The sequence below is a fragment of the Ursus arctos genome, unplaced genomic scaffold, assembly GCF_023065955.2.
Source record: "Ursus arctos isolate Adak ecotype North America unplaced genomic scaffold, UrsArc2.0 scaffold_7, whole genome shotgun sequence".
Taxonomy (NCBI): Eukaryota; Metazoa; Chordata; class Mammalia; order Carnivora; family Ursidae; genus Ursus; species Ursus arctos.
In genome coordinates, this window is record NW_026623089.1 from 19,203,536 (window position 1) to 19,218,971 (window position 15,436).

The 15,436-nt window shown below is 37.2% G+C and overlaps 1 protein-coding gene across 2 annotated transcripts in view; it reads right to left on the reverse strand.

The window, feature by feature from the left end:
• Window positions 1-4,747: 4,747 nt before the first annotated feature.
• MXI1 (MAX interactor 1, dimerization protein) overlaps window positions 4,748-15,436 on the reverse strand; it is a 79,914-nt gene continuing 69,225 nt past the window's right edge. For both annotated transcript variants that reach the window (XM_026494085.4, XM_026494086.4), the window contains exons 4-6: window positions 12,271-12,385; window positions 11,484-11,655; window positions 4,748-7,309 (exon numbers count right to left, since the gene is read on the reverse strand). In XM_026494085.4, coding sequence (XP_026349870.1) covers window positions 7,146-7,309; window positions 11,484-11,655; window positions 12,271-12,385 — 451 coding nt within the window. In that variant the 3' untranslated portion in view covers window positions 4,748-7,145. The remainder of the gene's footprint in view (window positions 7,310-11,483; window positions 11,656-12,270; window positions 12,386-15,436) is intronic.

The window sequence follows — 15,436 nt, forward strand, 5'->3', positions numbered from 1 at the left end:
GTATCTCCTTTGACCCAAGGGCCTTCCTTTCTGCACATTAATTTTCCTGGATGGGCTTTGCAGGAGAGAGAAAAGGAATAACGGTGACCATACTATATAAAACATTTTTTAAAAAGGTGTATAGCATGCCCGTGTCAAAGACCTAGATGTGGCCCTTTGAAAAGTCCTAGTGTCGAGAGTGTTTCTGGACTAAACAAAGGATCCCTGGGGGGATGGAGTGCCTATCTCCTAGAGTGATGCTTTCATGAGAAGCATGATACCAGTGATATGTTACAAATGTAGGTGGCTAAGTTCAATACTCTAAAACCAAATATGACACTTTGTTATATATATATATATATATATATATATATATATATATATACATACATAACACTGCTATAAAATTTAATGCAGTTTCCCGGTCAAGAAGGGAGTCTTGAAGCTCTGAAACTCAGAATGAGTTCATCACATGAGTCATGTACAGCCCCCAAGTAGCTGTGGTTGCATGGATCTTCTCAAAACTTGACGTTTGACTTTGTTATTGATCATTTCAAGGAAAGAACAGTCCCGATACCTCCCAAATAATTACATTTTACATGTTAGTATCACGAACAACAAAACGCTTTTTTAATTAACATGTAGAAAGGCCATATTGGAAGAGCAAGGACTCAGGAGCCAGATTGCTGTTTGAATCCTGGCCCCTCATTTTTACCTGTGTGCGTAACTCTTCTTTGTCTTAGCTTTCTCAGCTGTAGAATGAAAATACCGGTTTCATTACATTGTAAGGATGAGTTAATTGATATGTGTAAAGTGCTTAGTAGAATACCTGACATGGTAAACACTGTAGAAGTGTTTGCTATTTACTGTGCAGGTGGTAATGGTGACTTGTCTTTTTTCCTTAACCGTAGCAATGACAATGCACGTTATAATGGATAACAATGCCCATTGCTTACGATTTGAAGCCCCTAATTATAAATGTACTCCTGAACCGTCAAATTAACAAAGTTACATATTAAGTACATGCTAGTAGAAGTTTAAATTTTTATATTAGAATATTTTAGGGCGTGTCTCTGATGGGAAGGAGTACAGGTTATAATAAAGTTACCCTAACGCTTGCTTAAAAGAGGGATTCCTGGATCTGGGTCCTGTTCGAGACCTATTTAGGCCAAAGTATGTCTGTTTTTGACAAACACCACAGGTGATTCTGATGTGCATCCCTGGGCCTAGAACCGTGTTTTAGGTTAAATGTAAAAACAGTTTGATTTTTGAAATGAAAGAAGAATTACTAACGGGGAATTTCCTTAGCACAATTATTAAGATTAGGCATCAGGCCAAAATGAAATGCGTCTGTTTGTTATAAGTCATTATTTTAATATGCTTTGTCACAGTTTATGTGCATTTGAGTATGTTTCCATTACAATGCAGTTTTAATGCTGAGTGTATCTGCCTTTAAAATAGCAAGGGAAGAGGCACCTGGGTGGCTCAGTGGGTTAAGGGTTCGACTCGATTTTGGCTCAGGTCATGATCTCAGGGTTGTGAGATCGAGCCCTGTGTGGGGCTCCACACTCAGCTGGAATCTGCTTGAGATCTCTTTCCCTCTCCCTCTACCCCTTCCTTCTTCCCCCACTCCTGTGCATGTGCTCTCTCACTCTCTCAAATAAATGTTAAAAAAAATAGCAAGAGAAAACCATCCAGTAACAAATGAAAATCATAGTTTTATAAATTGTCTGTAGGTTGTAATTACAAAAGGTGAAAAATGTCACTTGCACAAATTTAGTCAAAATATATTTTTGGAGCTTTGGTTTGGCTGTTTGCTTCAACTTGGACATTTAACTGAAAGACGAGAGAAGAAAAAAAATCTTAAAACCAATAAGGTTTTATATTTGTTAAAATCTTTGGAGTTCAATAAATATCTGCCGAATTGTATTATTTGTTGTATACTATGAAGCAACTAGTATAAATGGTAATTTACCTGTTCAACAGTAAATGTAAACATTCTTCGTATCTAGGGTTTTTGAGTTGCAAGTTAAACTGAATTTTTACTACAGTGGAGAGGAAAAACATAGCAGGCAGTAGAACAGATAATACCATAGTTTAAACAAAAACACAAGTAATTGAATCCCCTTATACTATGATTTTTATGTATAGATATGTTTTTAAATACCTTAAAAGGTACAGAGACTAATATTGGCATTCTAAGAATTTGTCTTGACCCAGCCAACAGAAAGTAAACGAAAATATAAGATGAAGGTGTTAGAGTTCTGAGAGGTTCTTCAATTGTCTTTTCTGCCTTTCAGCTATGTATATGTAAAGGTCGTTCTTTTGTGGCCTTGAGTAGGGTAAAGCAGATGTGAGAATACTATTGGGCTTGTGGTAGTTGACAGCTGAACTAGCTTTTAAAATACCAAATTTTGGATAAAGTAATCTTTCAGTTCCCAGGAAATAAAACCAGACAATTTACTACACCAGGCACTTCACCAGTTCACTTTTATGAAACCAGTACAGACTTAAGTTACTGAAATTATTAAAATTGTAATTTGATTTCCCGGTTACTGTCTTAAGATCACAGCTGAAGAAGCCGTAGTTAAGAGAAAAGGTTGCTTTTTGTTTGAAGAGCTACTTTCTCAACTTGAGGCCCAAAGTCATGTTTATTATTTTGCTGGCTCATGATTTGCCTTTCTTGGTGAAAACTGATGTGCTTTTGTTTTTTCCCCCTTTCAAGCCCTGTACTCACTTTAGCAAGATGCAGTGCATTTCTGACCAGAGAAACAATTAAGGCTTGGAGGACACTTGACTCTATACCCTGGGAAAACTAGAGTGGAAGCCTGAGACCTCCAGCTAGGCTAGTCTTTAATAGAAGGTAATTGTCCAATTGTTCATTGCTCAGAAGTATGGAGGAAGGAGTAAGTATCCCTTTGGTTCTTTTGCCAGGTTTTTCCCTCCAAAAGCACTGTCAGGTTTAGTTGACATAGTTTTCAAAGTGTGATAAAGCTGCTAGGTTAGAAGCAACTGGCTTCTTAAATTTGTATTTTTAATACGCATTTTAGAGATATCTTACGGCTTTTATGTTTCTACAATGCTGTTTGGTGCCCTGGTGTGAAAATCTGAGATAAATATCCCAGTTATGCTGCCCTCCCAATAAAGACTTCAAGCATTCCTCTATAACAAAGAGCTAAGAGCTTGAGGAAATGGAAAAAATTTCAAAACTATAGGAAGTTAGTTGGCAATACTTTAAAAGAGCTTCATCTAAGCCATTTCCCTTAATAATTTATGATGGTATAAAAAGTAAAACAGAACCAAGAAGTGAGGCTGTCAGCCAGTACATGTATTTTGAACTACACTTATTATTTGGAAGAATCAGGTGTATTCCACAAGAAAACCAGTTTCCTATTCGATCTAGTACACGGGCCAAGATTTTTTTTCTTGGCAAGGCCAGCACTAAATATTAACTAGGGCATTAGGCAGTGGTTACTACTTGTGCTTAACAGACTCAAGCTCAGGTTAGTCTTTTTTTTAGAAAGACCAGGTAATCACTAAAACCACTGATACATCAATCTTATAAAGTCTTTATTTAAAAAATTCTATAGGACATCAAAATTGACTTACAAAGTATAACCTGTCATTGAATTCTGTAAAAATGAACCATTTTTTTTATTGGAAATAGTCTTTTTCTGCAAGACCCAGAGTCAGAATAACTAAAATTCAAGATTAAGGATGAAGAAATTAGAAGGTTGCATTCATCAGAGAAAGGAGAAGTACAAACCTCTTATTTTTCTTTTGGTGCTACAAACTCCTAGGTTGAGTATGTGTGGGGATTTACATATATCAGTTTTAATCCTTACAACCTTTTTAGATAGAGGTAGTATTTGTAACAACTTCTCAGGAGGAAATGGGCTCCATGAAGAAATTAAGTATCTTGCCCGAAGTCCTTAGTAAATATTAGAACGAGGACTTAAATGTGACCCAAAAAACCCTGTTCTTCCTACATTATGCTGTTGTTGGTAGGGAGTATGGAATTTTTAAGATGGAAGGATAATAAAAGGAAAAAAAGGCAGCTACTGCTGCTTCAAGTGGAAGAAAACAAACTTACAAAAGAACCTTCCTCAAGAGGTTAAACAATTTTCTCTTGAGAAATGACCGAGGCGGGAGTGTGGCCTTAGGTTAGGAAATTTGCCTCAATAATTCTGCCTTTTAAAATCCCCTCATAATGCTAAAAGCTGTCATTGTCATGGGGACTAGAAAAGGCATTTCTACCAGAGTTCTCATACCTATTCTAATTAGAAACTCCAGTCTGACTTCCTCAGACTCTTCTTTGGTAATACACACTGAAATGAGATTTACCTCTATCTACTAATATAGTACTCAGGCATTTTACATAAAGGGTGCCTTAACTCAGGTTAGTGGGTGGGGACTAAACAGGAACTTCCAGACTTATTTTCACTTTAAATGGATAGTTGTAGCCAAAAGGATGCCCTAAAAAGTTATTAAGAACAGATAGTAACAAATGGCTTTGTGTCCTACCTGAAAAAGTTAAGATTATCGGGTACATTAAACCATCTGCAATTAGGTTATGTGGAGTCATCAGTCAAGAAGGCACCTGTTTAAATTATAGAACAGGAAATGGCAATGATTCCAATTCCCATTAGTCCCGGACTACTGAAATAGGATCAACTTAAACATTTAGGAGATAGTTGCTTCTCAAGGTGTGGATGCTCAGATTTTTTCCTTCATAGAGAAGGGTGGTACAAAAAGCACTCGGGTATTCTTCATTCACAATTTTTATTTCTTGCAATTAACTTTTATATCTTCAAAGTCGATTTGTCTTTTAAAAAATTAATACTTCTTACTCATCATACAATCCACTCCCCTCCCACAAGGAAAACCAACCCAGGGAAGGAGTAATTTAGAGGGCAGTTGAAATAGGTACTATAGATTTGTGACAAAGGCTTCCCAGCCCACCAACCTGTACATATACAACAAAATGGCAGCACCTCAAGTTCTCCTGAATTAAGTCCAAAATTCCAGCCCTAGGCAAGTTGCAAGTGAATGCCATGGGAATAACAAAAGGGAAGCTTAATCATTGGCTTCCATTCACTTTCCATGGTAGTTAGCAGAGTCTTAAAACTGTCTCCCCTGGGAAAGTCAAAAGTAAGCAAGTACGTAGAGCAACATTTTGACCCAGCCAGGAGTAATTATAAGTGAAACCAGAAATAATTTACCTGGGCCAGAGAAATGAATTTATCATGTTTTTCATTAAGTCCCCAGCACCTGAAGTAGCGAGTTCTAATAATGGGCTTCTAAAGGCATGCAGTTTTTCACACATCTACTTCAAAGAATTTCTTCCAAACATAGCACAATCAAGGATAAAATATTTTCGGAGGCACAGGAAGAGCACAAAAACAAGTAAGTATATGCTGAGACCTTGTGTATGACCAAGATGGTACACTTCATACATAGAAGCAGTGAAAGCTGTTAAAGTGCTACTTACAAAGGATAGTCTAACATTACACACACAACTCAACTGCACTGCTAAATATGGTTGTCTTTATTTTCTTTTTCCTTGCCCAGCCCTATCTAAACAAAATAAAACTACAGGACTGAAATTAACAACCCATTAAAATCAGCAATAAGTTATGAAAATCATAAAGCTTTTTTTTAAGTAATTAAGGGTAGTTAAATTATTCAAAGTATACAAAGTCCAAAGAGCCAGGGGTAAGGGGTCCAAGAAGGCTTCCTGGGGTAAAGGAGAGGGTGGGGGGTGGGAGGGAACACCTTGGATTTTGAAAGACGAAGGAAACACATGACATCAAAGTGCAGGCTAGAAAAGATATTTCACTTAACAGAAAACATTTCTGAAAATATTGGTAAGAGCAACAATAGCACCTGCACAGTGGGACTGTGAGGAAGGAGAGAGACTGCCTGTAGGAAAATGGAAGCAAATCCTTACAATAAAATGAGACAAGTGCCGAACTTAACTATGTTAAGTATTATAGTGTCTACTATAGATATCAGATGGTTAAAAGCTGGTAAAAGGTAATGATTCTAAAAGAAAATAAAAACAGCATTGACCTTTTTTCTACCTAGCCCAGACCTCAATCATTTTGTGCACTATAAAGAGTGAGGTGTGAGGTGTTTTATCATTATCAAATGCTGCATCAAAATAGATGATTTTTTCCCCATGTGTTTTTCCACTATAAAAGACATCTATGTTTTTTATGGACAAGCTTTAAAAAGATGTCATTTTGGTTTTCAACACATACAAACAGTTATCAAAATCTGAAATAAAAATGCTGCCGTGGCTCAGACCTTGGCCTGCTAATCTGCGTGCACAATTCTTCTGGCCCACGCAGACACAGAGGCATGGAGAGCTTTTTCCTTCTGGCCCCTCAATCCGAATTCATAGGCCCTGTATGGTAGAGGCTGTCATACACAGACTGCCCCCATGCTGCCCAAGGGCCTAAGGGCGGCTGACTGTTGAGCTGGTGGTTGGGTGCCCTACTGCTAACAATGCAGGATAAAGTTAGCTTGCTTAGCATGGAATCCAACAGAAAGCTGAGCTGCATGGTGATCCCTTTCAAAAGGCTTCATGGGAGTCTCTCCTTTTGCAGAGCATGAAATGAGCTTGTTTTTGTGTTTTGTTTTTTCAAGAACTGATCATCCACAGGCTTCATGATAAGCTGTCCCAGGCTGAGTTTTAATAGCTCTTTAGCTATCCAAGTTAATGCCTGATTATCTTGTCTTCTCATTACTATAGGTTTGATTTTGTTTTTAGGACCATAAAACTCAGGAAGAAGGGTTCACAACCCCATTCAAATGTGTCTACTCATTGTATTATGAGCAAACTGTAGAAGAAAAAGAGGACAGAATCTCCAATGTTCTCTTTTAAATCAACTAAATCAAGAAAATTTCACACAAGTTTTCTGCTGCCATTAGAAACTGTGATTTTCAAATATGAATATTATGAGTATTTGTTCTGCTGGGGAGGCTCTGCCCCACTTTTTGCTAAGTATTTGCTTAAATAGAGGTCTTTTGACCCTTTTGTTCAAGTATAGTTTTGTTTAGTTTTAAAGAGGAGACTGCATCATGAACCCAATTTAAGAGATTGTTTGGATTGAATTGGCCCAGTGAATGTTTTGCCCTGCACTGTTATGTCATGCTGGGTTCTAGGAAGTGAACGAAAGTTTGACACTGGCACTGGAGTAACCCTCGTCACTCCCAATACTCTGCAGGCTGCTGTGGTCATCAATGTCACTGATGCTGGTGGTACTGATATTGTCCACTTCTCCATGGGAGAACTCTGTGCTTTCAACATCCACTTCAATCTCCTCTGCCAAAGAGAAAAAAGGAAGAACATTAGTAATCTGCACTTTCAAAAACAAATGAGAAAAAAAAAGTCATTATTTTTTGTAGTGTAAAGTAATTATCATCCAAGCTTATTATCAGTGATCTCTGGAGAACAGAAGTAACTGAAGGTGAAGAGACACAGGGATATATTTTGCAAAGGGGAATGTCTGGTATCCAGTGGTGGTCTCAATCAGCAAGTTTACTAAAGCCTTTGACGCCAGTCCGTCTGGACCTCCCACCAAAAGCACTCAGCCTATTTGGGAATTAGTGCTTAATATTAAAAGATCCCAACCCCAAGTGGTTTAACAACATCTGTTCTGCATTAAACTAGAAACTAATTCTCAGTGTTGTTTATTAATCAGAGTTGCCTTAAAGAGGGAAAAAGGCATCAACTTAGTATAGGTGAACTAGAAAATGTATCCATTTATTCTTGCCTTTGGCAGTCTCATTCTACAGACAGTTCTACAGACTTCTAGGATTCATCATAAAGACCTCTGACTATGCAGTAACCAAACTAAGCCAGTTATTATAGAGTGAACTCTGAGGGATTTGTCTTCAATTCGATTTAATTTTCTCGTATCAAATATAGCTTGAAATGAGGGTGTGAGCCTGAAAAGTCTATGGATTATAGTAAGATCTATAGCAAAGATTATGGTAAAGACATTTCAGTGATGGTATTTAACTTTACTTCAAAAGTCAAACATGATTTAAAAAAAAAAATCCCTAAATATATATATGACCAGCTATCAACAGATAATTTGTTAAATACTACATACACAATCACCAATAAATCACAATATACATTTTAAAAAACAAAAGGCAGTTGAAAAACCATTCTCTCCCATAACAGCTCAAATGAACTCAAGTTTCTTCAATTCTTTTAAGCTCAAAGTCTGATGTTTCATATTTGGCACTGACTCTAAGGGTTCACACTGATCACAATTGCTTTAGGAAAAGTGCATTCTTGCTGAGCCTAAGAAGACAGAGTAAGTTATTTCAAAGAGTATAATTTTCAAAAGGGCTTGTTGCTTCAAAAAGTTTTAGAAATCTGTTTCTAAAATGCAGGCATCTGTCCAAACAAGCTGTACAAACAATCCTATGAATTCATAACTATTTGTTTTACATCCATAATGCTTCACAGGCTATTTGGTGTTTCCCGGTATCACAGAATACTCATCCAACCTACGACTGGAAAACAGAATCAAAACACGCTATCCAAAAGAGCTTGCTGTACTCAGTCATAACAAAGTAAAAGGAGAGACTGCTCCAGCCAAATGAACTAGAGATAGAACTAAAAGTCCCCTGTAATACTGGGAAAGAGGGCTTCCACATAAGAACAGGGAAAGAGGTACTAGCAGCACATGGGACTACTAAAAAAATGAGAACTATAATGAAGACATACTCTTTCTCAAATTTGGAGGTGGGGTGGGTACAAGGAGGAGTTAACAGCAGGGAGGGCAGCTAAAGCCTGCAGACCTGACAGAGTCACACAGCTAGTAACCAGTAGAAGAAAGACCAGGATCAAGGTCTGCCTCCTAATTCGGGGTCATTCCTGCTACACCTCACTGTCATTCATATATGTAGCATGTCCCTGAGGCTCTTGCTGCTGCCTCTGTACTGAGTGCCACATAAAAACAAAGTTACACAGCAAAACAACAAAAATAACAAACCCAAAGACTCCTAGGGTTGTGTTAAAAGGGATCAAAAATCAACTTGAAATACTTCTATGGAATATGGGAAATCTGAGTATTAAAAAGAATAAAAAGACTACAATGGATTAGAACACATTCAAAACATGAAAACCTATGAGTTTGTAAGATAATCAAAACCAAATAGCAAAACAAAAAACCCTGTTAACCTCTGGAGGTTGCTAAGACACCAACTCATTACTCAGAAAATTGACAAAAAAACAACACAAAAAATTTTTAAAAGCATTCCATCTTCCTTTATATGGACTTGATTTCAGGATAACCAAAAAGGTTAATGAAGAAATGTTGTTCTTTATAAAAAAGTTAATAAATGCAAAATGAATGACAGAAGTAGAAAATACTATTTGTAATACCTAAAAAAATAATAATGGGGACCATCATTAATGATTGCTAAAACTATTAAGTGAAAGGTTGAACATTTGCATAAATGTATCTGCACCACCTACGAAATATTCTTGCTTCAAAAAATGAACCTGAATTTAATCAAGCCACTAGATCCACCAACCAGTTCACAGGATATAGGAGGGACAGAAGAACATGTTAAATGATGCCATGTGGATTCAATCAGCCAAATCTAGGGGAAGTTCTATAAGAAAAATGACTCCGTTCCTTTTTTTTTTTTTTCCTTTAAGATTTATTTATTTGAGAGCGAGTACATTGGGGGTAGGGAGGGGCAGAGGGGGAGAGAGTCCCAAGCAGACTCCGCACAGAGCCCAACATATGCAGCTTGGTTTCACCACCATGAGATCACGACCTGAGCTCAAACCAAGAGTCAGACGCTCAACTGACTGTGCCACCCAGGTGCCCCAAAATGACTCCATTCCTACAACAAACGACACTGGGGAGAAAAAAGTGGGGAAGTAAAAACTATTACAGATGAGAAGTATCTTAAAAGGCACAAACAAATGCAATATGGACTCTGTTTGGATTCCAATTCAAACGCATCAATGGTAAAATGCCATCTTTGAGAAAATATCAGAAATCGATGGTATTAGAAATTAAATAAGATTATCTGATTTTATTAGTTTTGTGGCATATAACAGCATTATGATTATTTTTTAAGTCTCATTTATTAAACATACTGAAGTATTCAGGGACAAAAGGATAATGTTATCTGGGATTTGATTTAAAACATTCCAGAAAAAACGGTGAGGGTGAGGGGATTGAGAATCAATGAAACGAGAATAGCAGAATGTTGTCAGCTGTTCAAACTGGATGATGGGTACATGAGAATTCAATATTCTATTCTACTTTTGTGTATGTTTGAAAATTTCCATAATAAAAAGTCAAAAGAAATTTTACAAACAATTCCCGCGTTGTTTTAGAATCCTCAAGATCTCGTGAGCTCTATTTTCCCTAATATTAAGCTTAAAATCATGAGAGTTCACCTCTGGGATCTTTTGTGCTATAAGGCCTGATGTGGTGGGAGCTTTAGGTGAAGAGATCATTAAAATTCAAACAAAATTTTTGGTTGATTCTTAGTCTTTCATCCTGCCAAAGACAAATGCTCTGGGACAGATGGAAAGAGAAATGAAGGGTGTGGTACTTTAAAAAACAGACATAAAAATTAACATCACCAGTTACAAAACATATCAACATCATGTATCTTCCTAATACAATGAATTGAGATGGGCACGACATCACTCTGTGATATTTCTTCCCCCCAAATGTATAACCTCATCTTAATAATGAGGAAACATTAGACACTTGAGAGACACTGTATAAAATTGGAAAATACTCTTCATGAAAAGTGTCATGATCACAGAGACTGAGGAACTATCTAATGCAATGTGGGATCCTGCATTGGATTCTAGATCAGACAAAGGACATTAATGGGAAAACGTGAAATTTGAGTAAGGTCTATAGATTAATAATATTACATGAATGTTAATTTTCTGGTTGCAGTATTTATATTATGTCTACAAAAGATGTTAACAGTAGGGAAACCTGGGTGAAGAGTTTATGAGAACTCTACAATTTTCTACAGAAGACAAAACTTTTCTGTAAGTTTAAAATTGTTTCAAAGTAGAGGCGCACCTGGGTGGCTCAGTTGGTTATGAGTCTGCCTTCAGCTCCGGTCATGATCCCAGAGTCATGGGATTGAGTCCCGCATCGGGTCCCTGCTCAGCAGGCAGCCTGCTTCTCCCTCTCCTCACAGCTCATGTTCTCTGTCACTATCTTTGTCTCTCTCTCTCAAATAAATAAACAAAATCTTTTAAAAAAACTGTTTCAAAATGGAAAGTTAAAAATACATACCTACATAATAAAGAAAAAAAGTTCTATGGTTCATTCAGGCATTGCTAGACAATGTTGTGATTGCACAAAATCTAGAATGGTGCAGTATTGGCTAAAGAGAAGCAAGCAAATACAGTGCTTTCCAACTTACCCTGCCTAAATTTAGATACAGGGATGCTTAGTATTTTATTAGGGAAGAAGCAAACTGCCTACCTCGCTCTGAATCAGAACGATCTGAAGAAATAGTTGATCCAATGCTGTCCATTCGTATTCGTTCCATCTCCTGAGGACCCTGCAGCTGTTCCAGTCGCCGCTTTAAAAATCTCTGTTCTCGTTCCAGGTTCTCTAACTGGTGCTGGCTCTTCCTTTCAGCTTCTTCAAGTTTCTAAAATGATAAAATGATACTTGTGTACAGTCCAGTACAAACAATAAAATTCATTTCTGCCTAACATCTTAAAAGATTTCTTGTTTGGCAGAGAAAATATGAATGAATATACAAGTATATATGTGTGTGTATATAAAAACATATGTAAATACATATTTTTAAACATCAAAAATAGTTCTTTTTTTACTTTTTTTTTGTGCGTAACAAATGCTACATTACTAGAACAGTATGGAATTCTTGAAGTCTGTAAAATTATCTCCATGAAAGAGAAACTTGCTCTGCACTGTAGTTTGATGGAAAAATACTGAGGGACACAGCCAAATAAAGTCATCTCCACCAGAGGGCACAACAGCCTTCCTTCTGCCGATCAGCAGAGTAATTTGTGATTTTCCTAGTATTCCCAGCTCCTCAAATGGCCATGCTGTCAGAACAATTTAGTTTAATCAGGTTATGTTGCTCCCATCAGATTAGCTGGTAAGTTTTCAGAAAGATTCCTCTTGAGGTCAGTTATTAAGGAGGGCACAGTAAGCTAGCTGATGTTTATGAATAGGAATCATTGCTTAGAATGAAAGAAGGGCTGAGACAATCGTGTACAGATATGAAAGAAATTCTCACCTTGATGTGTGCTTTGGCTTTGTTAAGCAAACCAAGTGTCGTGTGCCTGGTACAGTCTGGTCCTAGTGGAATCAGAACTTTTAAGCGTTCTAAACACAGGCGCAGATGAGCTCGTCTACGAAAGACAACAGAAATCAAATCAGCACAGCCTGAATATTCTACTAGAAACATCCTAAAACCAATTAAAGACAAATAATAATTCACAGATTATTTAGTCTATATCCATGTTACACCCCTAACTCCTCAAAGTAGGTGCAAGTATAGGCATGCCCTATTGGTTTTCAGTCTCTGCCATTTCTGCTGTACTTGGCAGACACCATCACTTCAGATTATTATCCCCAATGGTAATCTCTGTTAGACATGATTTAATCTTTAAGCCACCCCATAAACTGTCTCCAAGTGTATTAATGTGGAAGTAGGAAAGCATACTAGGGCAATTAATTGTATTTGATTTTGAATGTCTAGAACCACAGGCTAGCGTAGCAGTTTTCAGCTGGAGTACCTCCAGGGAGTATAAAATGCTCACGAATTTCCATTTCTTCCCTCCCATCTTTTACACACAGTCACACACACCCCTCTCTACACCTGTAGTCATCCTACAGTGTTACATGTTATTATGTATTAGGTTGAACCATAGAAAATTTCTGATATACAATTCTCACTTATAAAAATGGCAACTTCATATGATTCAACACATTAGAAAGAGCAAAATTGTGTGACCAGTTAGGACAGGGTTAGGCAAAATATATGGCTCTGTGGTCAATTTCAGCCACTGAAACAACAACCCATAAAACAGTCCCGGGCTTTCTAATATCTCAGTGTACCAGCTCATTAGTTTTAAATTTTTATTTCTCTTCCTCTCCCCTCTCTCTCATTATCCCACCTCCAATTTTCTACACATGGGAAAAAACTAGGTAACAAAATTCTTTTTTTCTTAAGATTTTTAAAAATTTATTTGAGAGAGAGAGAGAGAGCACAAGCAGGGTAGAGGCAGGCAGAGGGAGAAGCAGGCTCCCCGCTGAGCAGGGAGTCCAACGTGGGGCTTGATCCCAGGACCCTGGGATAGTGACCTCAGCTGAAGGCAGATGCTTAACCAACTGAGCTATCCAGGCACCCTTGACAAAATTCTTTACAAAAATTATTGCATTCTTTAAACCACCCATCCTGTGGGCAAGTTAGGGAAATTTTGTCCTGAAAATGCTAGCACAGAGTCTTATGGATTTACCTTCCCTGTATCCTAAAGGTATTATGATCACCATGATGAGTGTTCTCGGTACATAATTGTACACTAAAACAATGCTAGTCCACATCTTTGGTTTTGTGCTTCATAGGCATAACATAATTCAGCAGTTAATAAACAGTATATCTGAAAAGAAAAACCACAATGTGTTCACAGTTTATCCTTATTCCTTGAAGAGTTATAACTGACCATTTAGTAACTGCCTCAATTGCACCAGGAACAAAACACATCATCCTCTCAAAGAGGGCGGAAATGGTTTTACTAGTTTACCCACCAAACTATGCTGAAGGTCTTAATACACAAGAAATAATAAGTGAAATTCTCAAATGCTAGTCATCTGAAAGAGGGGCAGGAGAAGACAATAAGCAACCAATTTTGTCACTGACAAGCAAGGATGATTAAGGGTAGTGAGGTCAGAGGTTTGGTAATGAACTGTCAAAATTCTTCCAGTAGTACCCACTACCCCAGCTATAGTTAGGGGTCCATTAGTATTTCCATTCCAAATCTCTTTATTGAGTTCGATAACTCAAATCTAATAGTTGGCTCCAGGCTGAAATCTGACATATCTGATGTAGATAAAGGAATTTTAAATTTTCCCCTAAATTAAAGGTATATCAATGGATTCCCTTTAATGAGATTTAACAATTTTAAAGTTACTCTGCTTCCTGCTATGCTACCCCAAATCATAGAACCTTTAGTAAAATCCTCATTTTTAACTGGAAAACCTAAGTGAGGACTCATGTGATCACTGAGTGCTTTTGCTGAGCAGACTAGAACAACAACAACAAATCCATAGTAAAAAGTGCCTTTAAACTCTTCATTAGAATTATGATAGCATATGCCTAACAACTACACTCATATGATACAACTGGAGGACGGAAAGAAAGACTGGTGGTTGTCTTGCTAATAACTAGAGGCTCCTAAGGAGGCTCTGAATTCAGTCATCTAAAAAAGTTAACAGAGCAACTAACTAGTAAAGTTATGTTGCCGTAAGAATTACTTGTCAGGGGCGCCTGGGTGGCACAGCGGTTAAGCGTCTGCCTTCAGCTCAGGGCGTGATCCCGGCGTTATGGGATTGAGTCCCACATCAGGCTCCTCCGCTATGAGCCTGCTTCTTCCTCTCCCACTCCCCCTGTTTGTGTTCCCTCTCTCATTGGCTGTCTCTGTCGAATAAATAAATAAAATCTTAAAAAAAAAAAAAGAATTACTTGTCAATTTCGTTTTCTTAACCCCAGAAATTCAGTGTGTGTGTGTGTGTGTGTGTGTGTGTGTGAGAAATATCTTTTACACTGAGTTTAAGGAACTTCAGAATGACTCCTTAACTAGAGTTTTACATCAAGGAAAAAATGGGTGGGTCAGTTCTCTGTTTTGTGACATCTAAGTCATATTAAAATCTAGGTAGAAATCAACTAACATTGCTTCTTGGCCTTTTGTCTAAGATCAAGTGCAGAAATCAACTAACATAATATTAAAATGTCTATGTTTTTTCTCTTTCTTCTTCTTGAGATATACACTTACTACATGACTTTGTGTATTCAGCAGTATTCCACACACTTGCTTGAGTAGAAGTAAAAAAAGAAATGTGAACTTTAAGAGTTATAATCTAGACTACAGAATGAAACATACTGTTTTGTTTCATTTGGTTCATAATGAAATGAGTCCTACAGAAATCAAGGGCAACAGAATCTGAATAAAAGGGGAGATTGTAACTGGAGAAAGACTTATAAGAGAAGTTGAAACTTGACTTTGGACTTGAGGGATACTAAATTTGTCTATGATAAAGCAGGGCTTTTCAAGGTAATTAAAAGAGTATAGGACTAAAGTTCATATACTGAAATCAAGTTTAAAAATAAAATTAAAAATATCTTACTTTTTTCTTTCAGGGGAAAACTACTAAGCTGGAATTTTGTAAGGAAATATCAGCCA